General features: G+C 40.2%; 3 protein-coding genes and 1 long non-coding RNA gene across 8 annotated transcripts in view; 2 read left to right on the top strand and 2 right to left on the bottom strand.

The window, feature by feature from the left end:
• LOC124212807 (trehalase) overlaps nucleotides 1-16,303 on the top strand; it is a 30,153-nt gene extending 13,850 nt beyond the window's left edge. For all 3 annotated transcript variants that reach the window (XM_046613273.2, XM_046613272.2, XM_069133761.1), the window contains exons 6-10: nucleotides 344-587; nucleotides 2,452-2,692; nucleotides 3,215-3,414; nucleotides 5,819-5,987; nucleotides 11,435-16,303. In XM_046613273.2, coding sequence (XP_046469229.1) covers nucleotides 344-587; nucleotides 2,452-2,692; nucleotides 3,215-3,414; nucleotides 5,819-5,986 — 853 coding nt within the window. In that variant the 3' untranslated portion in view covers nucleotide 5,987; nucleotides 11,435-16,303. The remainder of the gene's footprint in view (nucleotides 1-343; nucleotides 588-2,451; nucleotides 2,693-3,214; nucleotides 3,415-5,818; nucleotides 5,988-11,434) is intronic.
• Nucleotides 11,761-15,275, bottom strand: LOC124212808 (B9 domain-containing protein 1). 3 transcript variants are annotated; one of them, XM_046613274.2, is made up of 5 exons: nucleotides 15,054-15,275; nucleotides 13,630-13,741; nucleotides 13,214-13,322; nucleotides 12,597-12,715; nucleotides 11,761-12,274 (listed from the first exon to the last, which is right to left on the bottom strand). In XM_046613274.2, exons 1-5 carry the CDS (start codon nucleotides 15,177-15,179, stop codon nucleotides 12,171-12,173), a joined length of 570 nt encoding a protein of 189 aa, XP_046469230.1. In that variant the 5' UTR covers nucleotides 15,180-15,275; the 3' UTR covers nucleotides 11,761-12,170. The 3 variants fall into 3 exon arrangements, with proteins under 3 accessions (XP_046469230.1, XP_046469231.1, XP_068989864.1); XM_046613275.2 differs by having other exon boundaries at nucleotides 11,761-12,291; XM_069133763.1 differs by lacking the exon at nucleotides 13,214-13,322 and having other exon boundaries at nucleotides 13,626-13,741.
• Nucleotides 15,668-21,088, bottom strand: LOC124212806 (aconitate hydratase, mitochondrial). The gene is made up of 9 exons (XM_046613271.2): nucleotides 20,928-21,088; nucleotides 19,799-19,953; nucleotides 19,517-19,683; nucleotides 18,955-19,364; nucleotides 18,550-18,895; nucleotides 17,960-18,162; nucleotides 17,204-17,766; nucleotides 16,763-17,111; nucleotides 15,668-16,626 (listed from the first exon to the last, which is right to left on the bottom strand). The coding sequence occupies exons 1-9, from the start codon at nucleotides 20,958-20,960 to the stop codon at nucleotides 16,486-16,488; spliced, it is 2,367 nt and encodes a 788-aa protein (XP_046469227.1). The 5' UTR covers nucleotides 20,961-21,088; the 3' UTR covers nucleotides 15,668-16,485.
• LOC138190483 (uncharacterized) lies at nucleotides 19,269-19,951 on the top strand. Its single transcript, XR_011176473.1, has 2 exons — nucleotides 19,269-19,385; nucleotides 19,481-19,951. It is a non-coding gene; the product is annotated as an uncharacterized lncRNA (long non-coding RNA).
• Nucleotides 21,089-22,107: the final 1,019 nt, after the last annotated feature.

Below are 22,107 nucleotides of genomic sequence, written 5' to 3' on the forward strand. Positions count from 1 at the left end.
CTCCGCGTTATCTTCTCTTTCCCATCCTTATTCTTATTTTACCGTTATTTTTTCTCCACCTTTTTGCACTCTCTGCTACCACTTGAGCACGTTTTCTCGAGATAATTGTATCCAAGAGAGAGAGAGAGAGAGAGAGAGAGAGAGCGGTCCGTATTTCGCTGTCCTTGCTTCTACCTATCTCTCGATTCTGTAACGTGGAAAAAATTCCGTAATCATTGATATGCCTCGAGATCCATGGTTTGGAGGAAAACGAGACAAATTATGGGACCTAATGAACCGGCATGTCGGAGTACGGCAAGCGATTCACGGAATTCCGCATTTATCTCATTTCCCACATGTACAGGGAGGACTACAACAACGCACAGAAGCTCGGGAGTGATCGTTCGGAAAGTTTCTACACGGACATGAAGGCCGGTGCCCAAAGTGGTTGGGACTTTACAGGTCGTTGGTTCGATGAGACAGACGGGGTGCTCGGTAATCTCACTACGATCAGGACCAGGACGATCGTACCTGTCGATCTCAACGCCTTTTTGCAGAGGGATGCCCAGCTTCTCTCCGAGTTTTACTTATGGTTGAACGAACCTACGGTGAGTTCATTTCTGGATATTATACCCATGAGTCTGTCTTTCCTTTTTTTTAACCCCGTATCTTCTCTGACTGTTCTTTCCTTTTACGGATTCTACCCTTATTTAATGAAAGGGAGTATCATCGGATGACGTTGATTTCAATTATTAGCAACTGATTGTACCTAAGCAGATTTCTACATGTTGTGAGGAAGTTAACGCGTGCTGGATCCATTACCAAGAACATGTGGGTGCAGCTCAGTGTCCGTTTCACGGCTGACTTAAAGCCCCATTATTTACTAGACCTGAGAGGTTTTGAGACGTCTTGCGTGGGCTTGCAGTATTATACGTGCCAAAAGCACCTGCTCACGTCTCAGACTACTAAAGACACGAACTTGAGGGAACAAACTACTTACTTGCCAAAGTTGCTTGCTTTTAGAGTTTTTTGGCACACGCGAATAACGAAGCAGACCATTATTTTCTCATACTTGTATTTTTTCTGTAAAATACTTTTCTTCATCCCACCGTTATGAGAATTTTTCTTGAGAAATTCTATTGGCGTTCGGAATTTGTACGTGATAATTAATATATACGTTGAAGGATCGAGAAACATCATAAAATTATGTCGCGCAAGTTTTTTTATCGCATTTCTCTTAGATACATTGAAATTCTACAATTAATCGATTGAGATTCCAAGTTCAGTTATGACTTTTAGACATGACTAACGATGGTGCGAACTTGAATGTTGCAAATTTTCGTACTAAAATTGTAAAGGGTGTTTTTTATACGGAAGAGCAAACCTTAGACGTCCTTATGTCACTAGTGATTCAGAGTGTTCCGATACCCGTAATAGGATCATGATCTTTCTTTTTCAATTCACCTCTGACTGAATTAAATTTCAATATTCACATAACTCAAAATCTGCTTCATTCGATGGAGAGAAAAGCAATTCATAATCTATACCGATAAGTTTCTCTGAAAGGGCTTACACCAGGCTGCAAACGCACAAATCCATAAACACCTCGCATGCACGAAGCCCATGATGCGTCAAGTATTGCAAAACAACGATCTAGGATCTATCAATCATACAATGTATCAGCCAAGATTCACAGTTTTTACATGAAGTGACTCCGCCTTGATTTCTCAATGGAATTCTCAACCCGGAATTTCTCACGTCTGGCACAAATAATCCCTGTAACTCTTGCATCACCAGATGCGATTGTAAGCAGTACGTAGGCTTCAATAACAGGCTAATTCGAACCGAAGAGGAAACATGAATTGTTTTACGCGAATTGCACAAAATGAAATAGCCCGATTGGAAATTCGCCAACAATACGATTCCGAGCACATCGGTACGATTCTGGCAACCGTAGAAATAGAACCACGAGAAATGCTTTTTTATAATTGAAACGTCCCCTCGTAGAATATCAAATTCATCCCATTGACGTACGCACAAGCAAGCTTATACACCAAATTATAAACCGGTACAACGGTACACTTGCCGTATTAGCAAATGTATTCTGGGGATTCGTAAAAGTAACTTGTTTGCGAAATGAAAACGCAGGTTGCGACACCGCGTTCGTGACGTTGCCGCGGAATATTTCGAATCCACGTTACCGGGTGTAATTGAATTAATTGGCCACGTCTTCCACCGAGTGACCCTAATCGAGTCCTGACCCAGGCTATTTCGGCCAAAATTCACCGCCCAGCTTCGCCTCAGCGCAGAGAAAAAACTCACGTGCTCCGATCGCCTGGGCTATCTTTTATTCGTTTATTTATTTCCTTTTTTCCGTAATCTTTGTCTTCTTCTGAAAAGGATCGAACGTAGTAAAAGCTTTAGCCTGCCTTTAATTACGCTTCGTATAAATTTTTTGTGTTCTGGTTACAGAAATCTGAGTACTACGGCAAGATGGCCAATCTCATTCAAGACGGGCTTGACAACGTTCTCTGGAACGAGCAAGAAGAGATGTGGCTCGATTACGACATCGAACAGCAGAGATCGAGGAATCGGTACTACGCCTCCAACTTCGCTCCCCTTTATTGCGGAAGCTACAATCGTTCGAAGGCCAAGGATCTCGCCGAGAGCAGCGTTCGACATCTTGAAAAACACGGCATCACGCAGTTTATGGGTGAGTTCGATGAATTTTATCATCAAAAGAAAATAAACGAGAATAAAAAAAAAAAAAATGTCGAATCAATCCTTTTTGTTGTACCACAAGTACCGGGCTTGCTATTTTTACTTCAGAACTGCTGGTATTGCTCGCGAATCGTAAGGACCATGTACCTTTTTTAGTACCTATCCCCGTTATCAAATTCTCCATAAATTTTCCTCGCTGAAGTGAAAGTAGAGCTTTTCAATGGATAGACGTCTGGTACGCATCGTCGGTCTATCATTCCCGCATCGACGTCAAATGCGCCCTTGTGTCTGGGGTACGGAATTTTTTATCGTATCCGTGAAGGGGTCGTAAAAAAATCACCGTGATTCTTCATCCTGCAAATCGTCCGGCACAGTCAGGGAAAAAGCTCCCGGGATCTTGTCTAGTTATCCACAAGCCGAATTGAAATTAGAGAAAACAGGTCTATTTTCCCTGCCTGGAAGTAATTACGTAATTGGGACCGAATGAAACCTTGCGTGACGGATTCCTTCGCAGGAGGCAGCCCCGTTTCTAAGGACAACACCGGGGAGCAATGGGATTATCCGAACGCCTGGCCCAACATGCAATCGGTGATAGTGTTCGGCCTTCAAAGAACCGGATGGGAGCCTGCCACGTCCTTGGCGAAGGTCCTGGCGACCAGATGGCTCCACGCGAACTACCTTGGATTCTCCGAGTACGACGTGCTGTTTGAAAAGGTGAGGATATCCGCAGGGCGGAGGAACGAACCGAGGAAAAGTGAATGAACGAAGGGTGCGGAATGCCTGATAATCTCGAAATTTTATCACCTCTGGTGAGTTTCGTTCCCAAGACGATGCGCGGCTGCGTGAAATAGATCGCGTCGCTTTGCCGGAAATATTTTTCGCGAATGAAGAGAGAAAGATAAATTTATGGGGAAAGAGCTTGAGAGGAAGAGTGGAATTTGTCAAGTTCTCGCGAAATAAATATCCTGCGTCAAGGCGGTAAGTAACGATGCTTGCGGAGCATTACGGGCTGCAAATTCAAATCTCTCGGTGAGAATAAGGTCGTTATATACCCGACACAGCGGCACGTGAAAGGGACGGATGTTCACCGCCCCGACGTTTCGAAATATCTCTTTGCGGACGCGGAGGGTGGAACAAAACCTGGATGTGTGGATGAAATATAAATAAGACGGGTTATAAATAAAATCCTGCGAAGCGATGGGACCTGGATATATATCGGATAATACGGCGGTCCGTTTCGGTATTTTTGGGATATTCGATAAGGTGGACAGCTTCGTTCGAGTATATCAGAGAAAATCCGATTTGCGTAGGAGAATTCACAAGGAAGATATATACCCGAGGACTGACAAAGAATCAGACCCATCTTCAGGTCGAGCTGAGTAATATGGACGTTGGATTCGGAGTGAAAATTTCTAACCAAGGATTCCGCGGTCCTGAATTATTCAAGATCTCCCGCCGCCATTAATTATTGCGCTCAAAAGGAAACCCAGTACGCGTATATTGCATCAAAATGTATTAAAATGACTGAAAAATTTTCACAGACACCGATTTTCATTGAACTAATTACAAGTAGAGTTGGAATTTTTCTTGAGACTCAAAACAGTTTATACACGAGTGAAAATTCATTGAAAAAATTCTGCAGCAATTTTGGAATAATTTTATTGAAATAGAACAGAGAAGATTTACCCACTAAAATAATTTCCTGCTACATACTGAGATGAATTTTCTGCCATGGAAATACATTTTATAAACGTGCGTGTGTCTAAGAATTGCAATCTGTAGTTATGGGGTTTTATTACGATCTCGTGGAATTCTAGTCGTAACTATTTTATCTGCGACACAATGCGTTATGCTGGAGAATTATACGAAGGCGCAAGTTTTCTGAAAGACGTTGTTTGGCGCGTCGTAAAACGGGACCGGAATAAATATAACGCCAGATTGCATTGTACGTTTCAATTTAATTCAAAATCCTTTGGCCTCTGGCCCTTTGGAGGCTCGGAAAGCAATGTAACTTGGGTAATTTGTAATTTGAAATTTAATTTATTGATATGCGGTGGCCTTCAATCAGGCCAAAGGGATGCTACGTACTTGGATTACATACGTATTTGGGAAATGATTTAAACCGCCACGGGACGGGATTAACACGACGCTGCTCTGAAGGTGCTCGCATATATTACTGCATCAAAATTTATTATTTACACCACGCATTTATGTAATATTTTCGAAGCGGTAATAATAATACGCGATATGTGTGACACGCATTTGCATACATAATGCAAATAATAAATATACTGTGGAGTTTATACATTAAAAAAATATACGACTTTTCACCTTTAAAACCATAGTAAAAGCAATTTCCCATGATTTTTTTTCAGGTATTCAAACAGCTTCATCGATTTTTTCCAGATTTAGTAACCTGAAATGTTATTTGAAATTAAACGCTTTGCATAATTAACTCATATATTTCACGATACGCTACGCGTTAAAGGGTTGAATGTAATATTTACGATCATGGAATAAATGTGTGGCTGGATTGTAGTGTATAAGCTTCATTTAAGTGGGTTAAGAATTACGATGCTTTATTAAAGGACTTTGGCGCACAATGTAAGTTTTGATAAAACTTTTGGACGATATGAGACGCGTTTGTACGGTGGGGATTTAAAATTCCAAAGTCATATAATAATAAATTCAAGAGCAGCAATTCCGCTGAACTCCGCAAGGAGCTGCGAATGATTGAAATTCTTTTTAATTAATGATAAGAAGGGTCTTATTAAACGACCCGCAAATTAAGAAAATGTTAATCTAGCACGATCAAGCTACAGGAGACTTTCCTGCCATTCGACGTTAAATTCTGTACGATTAAAGCCGCTGACTCATCGATCGCGTTGAAATTGGCATGCTTATAGCTTTATCAGTTTTCTTTTCTTCTTTTCGCTACCTCGCGTTCAAACGTCAAAATAAATGAAATTGGACCGTCAAAGAGCTGCGGCTATACTTGAGTTATCCCTGAGTGAACTTATAAATCTGAAATTTTATTCCCGTCTGCTTGGCAACCGGCTGATTACCGCGTCTGTTCATCTACCAGTTTAATTCCAACACTGTTATTTCAATTTTTCAGTACAGTGCAATCAACCCAGGAGAGTATGGAGGCGGGGGTGAATATAACGTGCAAACCGGCTTCGGGTGGACACTCGGAGTGATAATGGAGTTCATGGACCAATGGGGTGAGAGTATAAGCATCGAAGATAGCGCGTCGAATTCGGACAGTGACGCAGCTGAGAGATAAGGTGAGATTTCGAATTAATATTCGCTATTTTTACTCGGTTCAATTTATTTTCGAAAGATGAGTATAGGTATATTATATAATACGTTAATAAGGGAAATAACCGCACTGATTTTATCGCTGCTACACGAATGCAGTGTCGATATCTTTAATATATAACAATGTATAATAATAGATAAACGTTTACTATACATTGCCTGGTGAAAGACAAGGGAAAACATTTTCGCTGGCCTACGTAAAACGCCACGAAAGGTTTTTCGTCGCTTTTATCGAAGTATAAAAAAAGAAGGTGGTGAAAAGTAAAAGAAGTTTTTGCCTGGCGCGTAATAAAAAAAACTTCTTCCTAGCCAACGGATGTTCAAAGAGGTACTAAAAATGTTTATCGAATTACTTAAGGCCGTCCCATCTTCAAAAATGGGGGGCCGAGGGGGAATGAAAATGAGAATATTTATAATTACAATTAAGAGTTAGCGAGGGGTGATAAAACGCGAGAATTATATTTCTTACGGAAAGCCGGCCTGGGGAAAGTCCTGTTAGGACATTCCGAGCGCAATTTACTTCTCAACTGACGATGAATAGAATTTCTCTCTCAGATCGTACGCCGTTTATTATACATACCTAATTCTCTTGCGATTAAAGGTAAACAAGGAAAGCAAACCGAACCCTTTGCGGTTGAAGATTGAAAGAAATAATTGGAAAGCAATAGAGGTATTTACCGAAGTGTCGAAGAGAGTCTTATAATCTGATTGCAAATGTCGAAGAATTCGAAACCGGAAAGCGATCGCAGGATATCCGCCATTCATTATTCGCGGAATCCGGAAGTTTGGTACTCGTGAACAAAGTAACTTGGAAGAATTGAAAAAATATCTGATTGTAGGTTTCGCTAAATTTGTAACATTAAAAAATTATTACATGCAATCCAGTCTTCATCTAATTCATGCAAAGTGAAATTTTTATAAATTACGGGATAATCAATTTACGGAACCGGACTTTATATTCGGGAGATAAAGATTGAAATATTACCATCAACTGTCGAGGATGGCCACTTTGCACCTCGCGAGAGTCGTTTAGCTATTCCCAGTCGAGCAATACATATTTCTAATGTAAATTTTCACGGGATTGTAGGAAACCCCAAGTCCCACGTGAAAATTTTATTTCTGTTGGTTAATCATTTACTTTTAAAGAATTTTCCTATTACAGAGAAAAGTAAATTCTCTAGTTGAAATGAACATATTTTCTATCCTCAAACGTAATTTAACTGAAACTCGTTAAAATTATACACACACGTGCGCGGGTACCCTTGCAAATAATTGGCAATCGCGGGAAATTACGGTATTATTTTTCAGAAGGTGTAAATATGAAATATCGAACAAGGTTATGGAAATATATGAAAAGTTTTTTTTTTTTTGTTTGTTTGTTTGTTTTTATTGGAATAATCACGTTTTAATTATACGTCTCGCGGTATTCGCACTAAAATCCATCGTTCAGGCATATCGGCGACAAAAGGTTTCTCAAATAACCGACAAAAAATTATTCCCTTATTGAAATACACTCGAAACGATAGTTAAATAGTACATTATGGATCGTAATAAACGAAAAGAAAAAACCAAAAGGACATTTTTCAAACGTATTCCCGCGGTAACCTGCAGGAAAAATTTTAAATGTCAAAGGTAAATCTTTGGCATGAAGCACGAGTCATTAAGCCAAACTGGCGAGCGTCCAACAATTAACCAACTTGCTCGTAACTTGGTTTGTTTTTTAATTTTCCTCTCCTTCGCGTTCTCCGTTTTCCCCGGGAGCATGAGAAAAAAAAAAAAAAAATAAGAAAAATATAGGTAAAAAATTTACAACGTTAACAATCGACAAGGTCGGAAAGTCGAAGTCACTTATAGAGCCAGAATATTTCCGGTTATGTACCAGCTGGGATTATTGCCGCCAGCAACATTTCTGCAGCTCGGATGATCTAGTCTGGAATAGCCGCACTCTCGGTTATATGGTAGAACCGTGTTGAGAATTCTGGATTATGTATTTCTGTAGTAGAGTCCTTTGGGGATTCGCAGGACTCGAGGCCTGAGCGCGAGGCGGAGCAACGACAAAGTCTTGCTATATAAGCCCCGCAGTTATCTGCGATTCTCCTTTTTTCTTTTATTTAATTTCCTTCTTCCACCGAAATTGGCGCTGGTGGAACCCTGTCGTTTCCCCCGGCAGGACCATCGACGATCATTTGCATTTGTTAAAGCGGACAACTTCCACTGGGAAAGTTTGCAGCCGTTCGGCTGTGAAAAGCGTTCTTTTACTTGTATTATGTATTATTTCCATTTAATACGTACAGGAAATGTCTTATTGCCCTGTAACTCCTCTCTTTCCTTCTTTCTCCCTGTCACTCCTGCACTTATCGTTATTATCATTATCATTATACGTAAAGTGTCACTAACATCATGCAAAGTACCTACAAGACGTATATTCAGGGTGACGGAGCCTCAAGGGATCTGTGAAACGAACGTGACCAGATCCAAGGAATCTTCACATACAGTGTATTATACCGTATGACGTATCACGTGCGAAAGAATGTTAAGAAGCTGAGAGAGGACGAAGATCGAAAGATCTAAAAGTCCCGCAGCTGATCGTGATCACGTGCGACGCTAAAAACAAAGCAAAATAATACAAATCGAAGCGAAAAAAAACAAGAAATTATTCTGCGAAGAAGATCGATATTCCACGAGAAAAACTTTCAATAGCGGTGTTATTACGTGCACATTGATAAAATTAAAAATAATTGGACTAAAAGTATCGTATATTATGCCCAAACGAATTTCGGCATCTGAATTTAATTTGACGAGCAATTTTCCGCGCCAGTACGTGACGCAGTGAAGCTGGAGGCGCGGCCGTGTTGAACCGGATGAATTTCCGACGTAAATATTTGATTCGGCTCTCAGGAGAATAGATGGGAGAAAGACGGAGGAGGAGGAGAAAGAAGCGTGAGGAAGTCGGAAAGACGAGGGAACGAGCTAGGTGTGAAAAAAAAAAAAAAAAACGCCATTTCACATACGAATATCTCGCGAGCGACGAAATGAGCTCTGAACCGCAACACCTCCGACTGAACTCCCCCGTGAAGTGGGGGAAAAAAATTAAATTTATTCACACGTACGTATACATCTGATATACTTGAAAATTCGCGTCGAAGACTGCAGATAAGACGAGAGATATGTGTATTATTCTCATGAACCAAAAAAAAAAAGAAGAAGAAACGCGGTGAAACGTGCTAATACTTGTTTCTTACCGATGCAGTTTTACCAGGCAATTTTTATTGTAACCAAGTAATCGTTATGCTAATGACGCGTTAGGAAGATAAACTTAATTCTATTTTAATCGTCATGTTCATCGTCACTCGAATGAGTTTGCAATCGCAGGCATGGTTAACTTATGCCTGGAAATAATTGCTCAAAACCACGAGCAATGATTATCTCATCTGTTCGATCAACCTTCGATTCCTCATTGAATTCGAACATACGCGCAACAACGATGCAGTGAGTGGAAAAATTGCTAATTTCTATTCGATTACAGCGAACAGAGCGTAACGAGTATCGTGGAATTCGATGTGGAGGTACAGGTATTCGGAATTAATTGAGCGTGGATATCTGAGGATGTACTTCATTCGGCAGTTATATACTTTTCCGCTCGACTGATTTTCACTGCATTTCCGATCAATCGACGCGACGGTCGCACAACAAATATCCTGCGATTATTTATCTGTTCAATGCAGAGGCAATTTGAAAATCTGGTATTTTCACACTACTGCGTGAATTTTTATCGTGCAATATCAGCTTCGCGTAAATTGGCCGAGAAAAGTCGTCGGTCTTTTCGCGCGTGATTATACGACGCATTGTATCACGAGAGCAACAAATTATACGCGACGAAAATAATGCAGTAAAAATCAGTTCAAGGGTCTGGATTTCGAACGTGGGAAGCAGTGCAGCGGTGTTTCAGGGATGTCAGAGTTGAAAGGCAGCATCGCGAGTAAGAAAATCCCAAGTCAGGACGATGTTCGTTTCGCGTTGCCTTCGGCAAAATTCTTGTGTACTTCTCGTTATGAGAATCCCGTAGTTGTTCGCCGTTTTTTCTAAGGACCTTTCGCTGATGAAACAACGGCTAAAATATCCCAAAGAATCCCCGACACGCGAACGCGGATTTAAATCGTATCAACGTGCGCGTTTTACTCGATCGTCTGATCCTTGCAGATCCTGCGGCGGTCCGGCAAGATCATCACGCCTACGTTTATTCACGGCTTCTGCAAGGCGGTGCTTGCATCGACGCTGCATTATGCGGTGTTCTTTATTGTCCTCGGCATTTATTACGCAGCCTTTATTGCAACTTATTACGCCCGTCTTCTTTATATGCACAAGCCGGTGATAAGCAGAGTTTTACCGCCCTCTTCGGAAAGGTTGCACAGCTTCTATAATACTTCGTTTCGACAACGTTTACTGCCGAATATTCTGCGGACAAGGCGACGACTGAAAGCGACGTAACTTGCCCGATTTCAGCCTCATAAACAACCGGTGATGTACTTTATTTTATTGAATCATATTGGAGAAATGGTCTAAATTTAAATCACAACTGATCGCGGTTTTCGAAGTTATGTGTTTTGCGGTAAGGGGAGGAATTCGTATTTTCAATGTGCGTCATTTGGAAAGAAATCGATAAAAGCGATAATTCCCGACCTAGAATTTGCCATTCAGGTATCCACCCTTTTCCTTTTCCCACAGACCGATACTCTGAGCTTTTCCTTTCGTGTTTATTTTACAATTAGCCTTTTGCTCGTTCAGTTTGACTCTGCGTAGATCGATTCGCGACGGCAAATACTCGTACTTGTGCAAAGCCAGTGTAATATAGGTATAACGGCTGGGAATTTGGTCGACGAGTGAAACGACGTACTTTCTCTCCTAGGAAAGCACCGCCTATCGGTGGGACAAACGACGGACGCTTTAATCTATGTGCTTGAAAGAGGATGATCGTGATCAAGCCCCTGAAGCCCCGGTATTTTCATCGCTTAAACGATCCTCCACTACACGCGAAACGACGCCGATCAATGAAAGCGTACTCGATGCGACTTGCCGCGTCCAGCTGGACTCCGATACCTCATTTTACCCTCAAACCACGAAAACCGTGATCGAACAGGATCGCTCGATTAATTCAGCCTCAATTAGCCGCCCCCGCTTTATGCTCTCGAACGTATGCGAACCACCAGCACGGCGACGAGGGAATGATTAAAGATTGAATTCGAAACTTTCGTTCTCGACCTTTTTCTCGTTATAACGTCCCCGAGAATTCAACACGCGCCAAAATTACCAATTGAAAACGAATTGGGTTGCACAGTTGGACGAATAAGGTTCTGATAATATTTCAATCAATGGACTAACATCTGAATAAATTTCTTTCATTTCTCTGTTTCAGGTCCCTCAGAATTCAGGCATTATATGTAAATACCTCAGAAGAAAAGTTCACCGAGAGCGCTTTCGTTGAGAATTAGTCTACAATTATTTACTTAAGAAAGACGCTCGGCAAATATTAGTCGTTATACCGTATACGATCAGGGTGGTAAAATAATCCGGTCCTAATTGTTTTCCAATAATATAACCGGCAATATTAATATCTACGAAAAGTGCGATAAAACTGTGGAGAAAAAGGAAAAAAAAAATACCGTGTTGCAAAAATAGAAAAGTATAGTGATTCTTACGGGCAAAGTGCAACTGTTTTAAAACAAATTTTTGAAACATGTGTTTAATAAATATTGTAATGCGAGGAGTGTCAAATGCGTTCGCCATCAGGAACTTGCTGAATGAACGCCGTAACAGTATTTTTATGATAATAAAGCACGGTACAGAGAAATACGCTTAAGTGGATATATTAATTGACAATACGTTACGTTTGAATACCGGCAGATTCCATTACTATAAATTCCATAATATAATGCCTAATTTACCTGCGAATAGGCCGCGTATGATGTACGTATACCTCGACGTATACAGATGTGCTGGAGATATCATAAATACGGTTCATCTAATTACAGGTTATTTATTTGTAATATAAACATACAATACATGCGCATGTGCATACGTGTACATACAGGGTTTTGGCAATAAACATACAAAGCATAATATTTATTCAAGGGTTTCGATAACGTATAGTGTTACCTATCCGCCTGCTGGCCGTTGCTGTAACCCAGTTTAAAAAAATCCTTCATCGATACGTTAAAACGCACTGTAATAGTTCCTTGGGAAATCATCCTCGTCACTGAAAAAATAATATCCCTAAATTTTTCAAATTTAAAACTGCGCTGAATTGGAAATATTAATATTACTGTAGGTGCATTTTAAATTTGCCAAAGACGAGCTCTAGCGTTATTGTACCAAGCTCTGTTCACGTCGAATATTGTTCGTGAAGTCTGGTGAAGAATAAAATGTACATTGACGACCGCGAGTTTCCTCGCGAAATAAAAGTATCGCTCAGCTTTATGCGTTATAATGCGGTAAGAAACCGAGGCAAGCGATGTGCGAAAATAAATGTGTCGTGTGTCGTGTAAGCTGTGGATGTTGGGTATTCGAATGGTTCTTACGCTGTCGCCCTCCGCCAGTTGCGAGTATCGTTGGATCTATTAGTTCCGGTCTCCTTCCGGAGAACCAGGCAATAAATTGTTGCAATATCGAAGAAGATTGCGGAACATACACAGCCACCCTGAAAACGAAACGTTTGCGCTAATAAAACTGATTACATACCTTGCCAAAAGTGGCTGTAAATTCTAATGTTCACTTATTTATTTGTTTGTTTATTTATTTTTTTGTATCGATTGCGCAGAAAATTAAGCGGTCACTTTTACACACTAAATATTATCTACAATTTTTTCCACCAAATTGAAGCGTATCGTTTATTTATGCATGTTAAAGAAAAATTGAAGCTTAAGGGAAACGAGAAGAGATCTGATATTCGAGGGCAAAGTGGGTAAGTGGAAAAAAATGGGGTCACGTCATTCTTGAACTGCCTCTGCAGGTCGTACGGCTGACGTGCCTTATCAAAAGGACATTTCTCGCTTCGCAGAAATTGAAAAGTAAACGTCCGAATTAATTGCTGTGTAAATTTTTATTCCACGGTTCGATCGAGACAGTTGAACGACTATGATGCAATTCCACTCAAATATAAGCGGGCGTCTGAAAAATGTGGATAAAATTGAAGTACTTTTTTGTGTGCGTGCCAGTCGCGAGTGGCAAGTGACAAACTCCGTAGCCTCTAACCACATCATGACCAAAACAGTCCAAACCGTAAACTGACAGAATCAACTGAGGCCCTAAAACAGATGGAAAATGGTATTTAGTAAGTGCAATCGATGTATTTTGCTATTTGAAAATGTAGAAAAAAAAAAAAAAATTCAATGTCGAGAACGTCTGATATCTTATCGTGATACGGGTAATCATGCTAATTGCTGCGATAAGAATATTGTTACGTCTAGTATTTAATCTTTTAAATTCTACGTATACTAATTGTAGTCAAAACATTTTGAAACTTGGCAAACATTGTAAAGGGTGGTTGTTCGGTTGTATTTTTTTTTTAATTTCTATTTTGTAATTTTATATGGGTTTTACAGCTATACCTACATCCCTGGGGATTGATACTCTTGAACGCAATATCGAGAGGAAAGTTCCAAACAGCAACCTGGCGAGCGTCGGTGCTTTTTTTACTCATTTGCGTAAGCCCCTCCTCGATTCCCTGTGGAGTTGAAAAATTTTGGTTTACAATTCTACATGCGACATACTGTATATTATTCAAATCAGCGGAATTGTTATTGAGAGGAGATCGTAGAAATGAAAATTATCGGTGCGATACACCCCTGTTTTACATGTACTGTAGAGGAATCTTTGAGGATGATACCCTACGAAAGCCTTTTGTCACGTTTTTCTTCCCAGCGTTTCAATTGTAGTCACGAATTCTCACAACCAGCTACCTCATGATCCAATCTCGAGAGCGATAAGAGCACGTGCGTTCAATCCCCGGTTGTGAATATTTTCCCATTCAATTTATGCCGCGGTATAACCGCGGGTGAATACTTGGGTTACTCATAGAGACGAAATTCTTTCAACGAAATTTAATAACCTTAAGTGATATCTATACTTCGATGTGGTTATGAGCTGTATGGGTAATTCTTTCGAGAGCGGAAGAAAACAAGAGGAATATAACAATAAAAGAAAAGTATACCAAACTCCTTTCCTTCCATCAAGATTATTTGAAACTATCAAGATTAAGTGGGTGAATAAATTTCTGCAAAAATCGACCAAGCCGTCCGTATTATGTATGTTATAACATGTAGCGTTATTAAAAGCTTGGAAAGCGGTTATTTGAATGACATGACTAAAGGCAAGCAGGATCTTGTGCTGTACGGGAAGCCTAACATTTGAATATAAAATTAATTTATCATCTAGCCCGTAATTAATTGGGCACTTAAATTTTATGGCTATAACACCCAGGAATAATCAAGATTCATTCCGCGGTACGTTCATCGACATGTACATCGATTATTGATGGAAAAAAAATTCTCCCCACAGAAGTTTATGATTAGCGCAAATCGGAAATCAGATCAGTAACTTTTACGTTATCAGTTTTTATCAACTTACTTTATACTCTTAAAATATCTAACAGAATGTTACCGACTGATGTGAACACGCGAATCACTTCTTGTTACACGGCAGCTGCAGGTAAAATGCAAATCAAGTATTTGAGGAATGTATAAATTATCTCCATCGTTGAATAACTCGCGTGATAATAAATAAATGATTTTGCCGTCGTCGCTGGATTGAGCGCGTAGAAATTTGCAAATTAATAACCGAGCAACGGTAGATAATAATTGAAACTTTTGCCAAGTATTGGTACAATTACGATAGTGGATAAAACAAAAACCATTTTTACAATTTTTCCGTGAGAAATGGAATTGTTAGTACTGAGAAAATTAACCAAGCGGTCGGAATATTGAAATAAAAAAAAAACACAGATAAGAAAGTAAACCAATAATGTGTGATATGTATACCCTGACGATGCTCCAGTCCGGTCCAAAGTGGTATCCATATTTGCAATACACGTTATCAATGTCATAGAAGTTTGCGTACTCGATCGATCCTGTCACTGATAAGAAAAATTCACCCTCGACTGACATGGATATAAATTACTTCTCCGTCAGATCAGATGATATTTTCTCTATCGACTACCAAAGGTTTGCTTTTACGCGTTCGCTTTACTATTTGTTGTGAATTTCGTCATTCTGCGTTGTCATGACGATATCCGCGCGTTTCGACGATTAACGGGTAAAACGCCTGATGAAGTTTGGACAAGCAACTTGCGATACATTTGTGGTTCCAATGATAATTGTGCTAGGCGCTTATATTCTACACCAAATGACAATTCAAGCTTTTCATTACGAATTATCAAAATTTTGTTAGGTATTATACTCAGTGATAATAGCTCTTCACTTTTCCCGGTGAACTGATTTATTTCATAAATTTAACGATCGAATTAAAAGTAATGTAAGAACCCAGTGAAACTTTTATTAAAATGATTATTTTTGGAAATAAAGTTGCAGTACTCTACTAAAATATACGATCGGTATTGAAGTAGCCACAAAATTGTTCAATGAAAAATTTCGACTTCAAACTACTAACGCATACTAGGTAAAACTTTATTAACACGGCAAAAACTGTTAAAAATGACAGCTTTTGCTTTTTAATCGATCGATACAGAGAATAATATATACAATAAGTATTACTGTGTAAATGATATCCTAAGTAACAGTTATTAATGTACTAATGGGCATTATTATTCAGATTAAATCACCGACTTGCTTAATATACAATTTTTTTTTTTTTTTTACAGAACTGACCCAAGGAGCACTGGTCTTTACGATTCATCTTTTATTCAGTTGGCAAAATCAGACTTGAATGATTGGCAATGGATTATAAAGACGCAGAATAGCATCGTTGAAGTGACACTAAAAAGTAGCTACCGATTTTAGATTTGAGTCTAGTCTTGATTCGAGTTTGAATATACACATCCATAATCAATAATACGTACAATAATTTTGTCAATTGAAGGGAAGTTTCATTACTTATTGTACATCGTACATGCATAAAAAAAAGTATGCAACTTTAGCCCGATTATAAAATTTCTCTAATATCGCATGATTCTTAGTGATAATTAGCTCCCTTAAATTTCAGTTCTCGTAATGAATACTACCTTATATTTGTATTGTTCTATTTCCTAAATATCTAACGTCTGTACGCGTAACTGCCGCTTCAAAAATCAAATTTCTATCGGAACTAAAATTCCCTGTCTACGAACGATTTCGTAAATTTTCCCTATTTGCTTTCGAAAATTCAATACATGTGACATACTAGCTTACTGCTAGTTGACATTTTTGGCATTGTTCGACATCTTCATCCTTCGTTTCTTCAGTTTCGTTTGCCCCTCTACTTTCCTAGGGCTACTTCCTTCATACGGTTCAACGCTGAGCCTGCTTTGAACCAACCAATCTGCTGCTCATTGAACGTGTGATTCAAAGTGATGGTGTCAACCTTTCCGTCTTTGTGTTTGATTTCTGCCTTGATAGGCTAAAACAAATCAAAAAACAAGACAAATAATCACAAGCACTGAATCAGATGTGTTAATTACTGATCTCATCTGGGAAATAGAATCAAATCTGAAATATAATTTTTGCGTTTAGGTCAAACAACTTTATCAACGAACCTTTCCAGGAGCTAAATCCTTGAGACCAAGGAGGTTGATCTTGTCAGTTGGTTGGATTTTGTCGTAATCACTTGGGTCAGCGAAAGTCAATGGAAGCATACCCTGCTTTTTCAAATTGGTTTCGTGGATCCTAGCAAAACTCTTCACAATTATGGCACGTCCTCCAAGATGTCTGGGCTCAAGAGCAGCGTGTTCCCGAGACGAACCTTCGCCGTAGTTTTCATCGCCGATAGTTACCCATCTGACGCCATTCTTTTTATAATGTCGAGCAACATCGGGAACAGCTCCCCACTCTCCCGTAAGCTGGTTCTTGATTTTGTTGACTTCGCCGTTTTCCGCATTGACGGCACTGAAAAACAAGGAAAATTGGAAACCTCCAAACAAGTAGATAGAAGTATTTCTAAAAGTTGATAAGAAGAATACGTAATAGCGGCCACATACCCGATGAACATGTTGTTAGAAATGTTGTCCAAGTGACCACGGTACTTTAGCCACGGTCCAGCGGCGGATATGTGATCGGTCGTACATTTTCCCTTCGCTTTGATAAGGACGACTAGATCGGTAAGATCTTTGCCGTCCCATTTGTCGAACGGGTCCAGAAGCTGAAGCCTTTGAGATTTGGGATCGACGTCAACTTTGACTGAGCTACCGTCAGCGGGAGGATGGTCGTACGTTTCTTGGCCAGGGTCGAAGCCACGGCTGGGCAGTTCGTCAGCGAATGGATCGTCCAGCAAGAACTCTTTGCCGTCAGCGCCTTTCAGTTTGTCCGTAACCGGGTTGAAATCTAATCGTCCAGCGATTGACAACGCTGTTACCAGCTCTGGACTTGTTACGAAAGCGTGAGTTGCCGGGTTTGCGTCGTTACGACCAGTGAAGTTGCGGTTGTACGATGTTACGATAGTGTTTTTGTCGCCCTTTTTGATGTCTTGACGATCCCATTGCCCAATGCAAGGACCACACGCGTTAGCGAGAACGACACCTCCGAATTGACGAAGCGTTTCGGCCTGTTTAATAGGGTTACAGAGTTAGTTAGAGATTAAATAAATGTGAAGTAGCATTTTGTTTTCATTGCAAGTGCAACGAGAATTGGTTGTTACTGTGACAATTTCCAACCAAAATGGCTTTCCCAAAGAAAGTCAGTTACTCTCTGTTATTATTATTAACGACGAAACATATGTATTAGGAATATGATATTACAATTCCGTCGCGTTCGATGGTGGCACGAATTTGCTCAGAGCCAGGAGTTACGTTGAAGGTGGATTTGGACTTAATTCCGTGCTTCATGGCCTGCTTGGCAATGCTTGCACATCGGCCCATGTCTTCGTAAGAACTGTTTGTGCACGATCCAATGAGACCGACTTTTATCTCATTTGGCCATCCATTTTTCTTTGCAGTTTCACCTGAAATTTAAAAACTACATAAGCATGCGAAAGCGCCTAAGTAACGAACACATACGGGCATCTGGAGTAACCCAATCTATACCAATCACAGCACAAAATGTTTGAGATTGATTGAATATCGCTTTGTCACAACGTAATCAAACTATGTAGATTCGAATAACTGCATGATCATTAAGATATTGGGGGAAGGGGAGATTATATAATACTACAATGAACAGTAAGCTCTGTTGAACAGGACACAAATTAAAGCAATCAGGTTAATCTTATCGTTTGAATACAAGGTTTCTTTTTCATGATGCCATCAAAAGTATATAGTCGTGAAATAAGGAAAGAACGATAAAATCATGAGGCTCCCGTGTCAATCTTTACTTAAATAATTGAACTCACCCAATTTGGAAATAGGGTGAGCGAGGTCGGGTGTAAACGGTCCGTTGACATGTGGCTCCAGCGTTGAAAGATCCAATTCGATGACCTGATCGTATTTAGCGTTGGAATCAGCAGTGAGGAGACTCTCCTTGTACTGATCAGCCGCAACGGAAATTTCCCCACGTCCAGTCGCCTTCAGATAATCCTGCATGCGTCCATTGTACGGAAAAACTGAAGTCGTAGCACCAATTTCCGCACCCATGTTACAAATCGTGGCCATACCAGTACAGCTAATGCTGTCCACACCAGGGCCAAAGTATTCTACAATCGCTCCAGTGCCTCCTTTCACCGTCAGGATACCTGCAACCTGTAGAAAATTGTTGTCTTATTATTTTTGCACCGCATTTCATGCACAGCATGTCTCACCTTCAGAATGATGTCCTTCGGACTTGTCCAACCTTTGAGCTGGCCAGTCAATTTGACACCAATAACTTTGGGGCACTTCAATTCCCACGGAATATTGGCCATCACGTCAACAGCGTCAGCTCCACCAACACCAATACACAAGCCTCCCAAGCCTCCTCCGTTCGGTGTGTGAGAGTCTGTACCAATCATCAGCAGCCCAGGAAACGCGTAGTTTTCCAGAATAATTTGGTGGATGATACCAGATCCAGGGTTCCAGAATCCAACGCCGTACTTGGCACCAGCTGTCTTCAGGAAATTGTATACCTCCTTATTTACGTCCATGGCTCGGGCCAAATCTTCAGTTCCACCAATTTGAGCTTCGATCAAGTGATCGCAGTGGATGGTCGAGGGCACAGCGACTTTGGGGAGACCTAAAGGAGAGATAAAAACAGGTAAGCTAATAGAAATTGAATCTATTCAGATACGAAACTATTCTTAGTGTTTAGAATCTTTAGTGAGAATCTTTAGTGAGAAGACTCTTTTATAGATCACTTTTGTCTGAAGAAAAAACAAAATTACTAACCGGAGCTAATGAACTGCAGCATTGCCATCTGTGCTGTAGCATCCTGCATAGCAACACGGTCTGGTCGTAATCTGAGGTAACTCGTTCCACGGACAACATCTTGCGTCTGCGGTTCATCCAGGTGAGAGTACAAAACCTTTTCAGATAATGTCAGTGGTCGGTTGAGTCTGGAAGTAGAATTTCGATTATGATTTCGATCAATTGCTTCATTTTTAAAACTAACTTTGCAAACGTTGGCATGAAGTGAAAAACTAGTCTGGAATCAAATGAAGTAGCTCTCACCGTTTCTTCACGATTTTGATGTTCTCTTCGAGTTTGTCGTAGGGAAGGTAGGTAGTTTGGTCGAATTTGGACATCGCCACCTTTGCGGCGGCGAAGCTCAACGGACTCACGCTGAAACATCTTTGTTGGATGTCGGTAGCAAACCCAGCTAGCCTCTGTTTCGTACAAAAAATCAAAATTCATAAACACCAAGGTATATAAAGTAGCTAAAAAGCATTTAGTGTGATGTAGCAATACGTTTGTACTTTTTGGAAATTGATTCTGGGCAGTCAAAGCATTAGCAGGAGCAAAGACAACATAACCTAGAAACGTGGTAGACAATCAATAGTATTCTTTCCTCGTTCAGTTACGTAACTGGAGAGGAGCGAATGGTCTTCTTTTTTTCTATTTTTATTGAATGCTTGTTCGGGTTATTTTTGTTTGCATAATACTTCTAGCATTCGAGAAAAGTGTGCATAACGGAGCTCCGATCATTCACAATCGAGATCGAGTTCACCGCAATGCAGGTTCGTATAGCTGACAATTAATCTTTGAATGAAAAACATCGCTGCGATCTATTTCTGGCGTAAGATGAAAAGTCCAGCTGTAACGCAATTTTGCACCAAGTATATCGATAAGCAAAGCTAAGCAATAAATTGCGTATACCTCAGGATATAAAAATTCAAGTCTAGATATCAAAGTTTACATTGATAAGAGTTTACGAAACGAATAAATCATCGGCGACGAGACGACGCGTATTGCTACTGCAAACTAAAGGCGCAGATCAAAATTTGTAACGGCTACTCGATGTAGTTACGTGCTTCTTCAATGTTTGTTCACAAAATTACAAATGCGCATAATTAGTGCGATATGAACAACAAAAACCGGCCCACCGGTCCAGACAAAGTTCAGAGTTCACCGTCTGCCGATTAATTACTTAATTTGTAAGATTTCGTATGACCTCTGGACGAGGTCGAGGTGGATATCTATCTGCGTGCCGCTTATACAAGAGGTTTTTTAACGTTTTTTTCGATTCGATTTTCGAATCTCGCGAACCGAGTGCGCCGTTGGAATTTCAATTGGAACCCCAGCGTTTTGAATATTCTATGTTTTATTCATCCGTACTTGGTACGAATTGTTTTTCTCATACCTGGGCCTTAAAAACGCGAACGCAATACGACATTGCTGCTCTTCCGCAGGGAAAATCTTGTACGGTCTTCGTCACTAGCTTACAACTCGGCTGCTTCGCGCACGCGCAGACTTGGTAGACTCTCGTGGCAGTTCTTCTCAAACCGGCCACCAGAGAACTGAAAACCTTTTCACCCACTTCGCCTCGACGGCGCCCTGATTCACTTTACGAGACATCGTTTCGACGCGCATGCCCGACAGTCGATTCACACGCTAGATAGAAATGCATTTTTAAACTCGACCAAACAGATTTGCGTTAGAAACGCTAATCGCGGATTAATTGCACGCATTCTCATCCTTTCGCTGAACCTTCTCTGTTCGATGAGAATTAAGGCGATGGTACACTAATCAAGAAATTCCGAAGCGTCGGTACGATTAAGATCGCAGGTGTCTGAAATAAATTGAAAACGAGAGCATGATAAGATACTCAATAAAATTATCAATCAAGCTTTTTTCTCTCTGTTTGATTTGGTTTTTATGACTATTTTCAGAGAACGGAATTCTATCTATTAAAGAAGGAAACCCTCGATTGCGATTCGTTAAAAATATTACGACGAAGTTGATAATTCAAATCGTTTTTAATATTCTATTAGAGTTGTACTACGCAAGCGAGTATAATACGCCAAATCTACCTCAAACATCAATTGCGTCAACTGATTTGACATGTCAATTGTATCACGAAATGAGACGTGATTGAACACCGTGATATCATGTGATAGAGAGATGAATGATGTCTCGGTATGTCAAAGGCATGAAACTCGTGATTTTCGTTCCTGCGTGTCCCGCATAGCTTTAAAAATACACGTTTCAAAAATATAATTGTAAACTGAGTGCAGCGATTTTAACACGCAAATTGACGCAAATATATCTCAGACATTATATGACGTTTAAAACCCGTGTACTCTGGACGATTTTTCAATCACGACACGTATTCTGACAAGTGCGCAGATTATTCGGTCGATAAGGGATCTGATGCTGATACTAATGTTCGACTTCCACTTACCGGCTGTTGGTACAGAACACCGCTGTCGATCATTTTGACGTACCCGTTAAAAAATACCCGTCGAGCTATTGACATTCTACTTTATCGGCGGTTTTAGAAAGAGCCAACATTGAACAACGTTTATTTTTTTCATAGTTGA

This window comes from Neodiprion pinetum, chromosome 2 (genome assembly GCF_021155775.2).
Source record: "Neodiprion pinetum isolate iyNeoPine1 chromosome 2, iyNeoPine1.2, whole genome shotgun sequence".
Lineage (NCBI taxonomy): Eukaryota > Metazoa > Arthropoda > Insecta > Hymenoptera > Diprionidae > Neodiprion > Neodiprion pinetum.

Bases quoted from the DNA above. Each gene is read 5' to 3' on its own strand.
- LOC124212808 (XM_046613274.2), bottom strand. From the start codon at position 15,179: ATGTCAGTCGAGGGTGAATTTTTCTTATCAGTGACAGGATCGATCGAG. The intron at 13,323-13,629 runs GTAGGTATAGCT...CATCTGTTTTAG, and splicing joins GAGTATCAATCCCCAGGGAT to GGCCTCAGTTGATTCTGTCA. The intron at 12,716-13,213 runs GTACTTCAATTT...TTTCGTTTTCAG, and splicing joins ACTGGCACGCACACAAAAAA to GGTGGCTGTGTATGTTCCGC.
- LOC124212806 (XM_046613271.2), bottom strand. From the start codon at position 20,960: ATGTCGTATTGCGTTCGCGTTTTTAAGGCCCAG. The intron at 19,684-19,798 runs GTGAGAGCTACT...TTCTACTTCCAG, and splicing joins ATCAAAATCGTGAAGAAACG to ACTCAACCGACCACTGACAT. The intron at 18,896-18,954 runs GTGAGACATGCT...AATTTTCTACAG, and splicing joins CGAAGGACATCATTCTGAAG to GTTGCAGGTATCCTGACGGT.